At 65.7% G+C, this 213-nt stretch overlaps 1 protein-coding gene across 1 annotated transcript in view; it reads left to right on the top strand.

Moving 5' to 3' along the window:
* Window positions 1–213, top strand: part of LOC104526590 (myotubularin-related protein 9-like) — a gene marked incomplete at its 5' end in the record, with an annotated part of 3543 nt that overhangs the window by 1577 nt on the left and 1753 nt on the right. Inside the window, one exon of the mRNA XM_029085490.1 lies at window positions 1–126. This exon is cut by the window's left edge and continues 7 nt beyond it. Coding sequence (XP_028941323.1) covers window positions 1–126 — 126 coding nt within the window. The remainder of the gene's footprint in view (window positions 127–213) is intronic.

Genomic DNA, 213 nt, shown 5'->3' with positions numbered 1-213 from the left:
CCCACGTCCCCCCCTGCCGTCATCGTGCCGGCGGCACTGGACGATGAGACCTTGCGGAAAGTTGCCCGTTTCCGGCAGGGCGGGCGATTCCCCGTCCTCAGTTACTATCACCCCAAGAATGGCACTGTGAGTCCATCTCCCCATCCTGCCCCTCATCCCCTCTCCCACCACCACCAGCCCCCCCCACAGCTCCAAGCCCCCCATCATGTGGGG

Source organism: Antrostomus carolinensis, unplaced genomic scaffold (genome assembly GCF_000700745.2).
Source record: "Antrostomus carolinensis isolate BGI_N321 unplaced genomic scaffold, ASM70074v2 scaffold19780, whole genome shotgun sequence".
Lineage (NCBI taxonomy): Eukaryota > Metazoa > Chordata > Aves > Caprimulgiformes > Caprimulgidae > Antrostomus > Antrostomus carolinensis.
The sequence above is the reverse complement of the archived record's forward strand: the minus strand, read 5'-3'. Positions and strand labels throughout refer to the sequence as shown.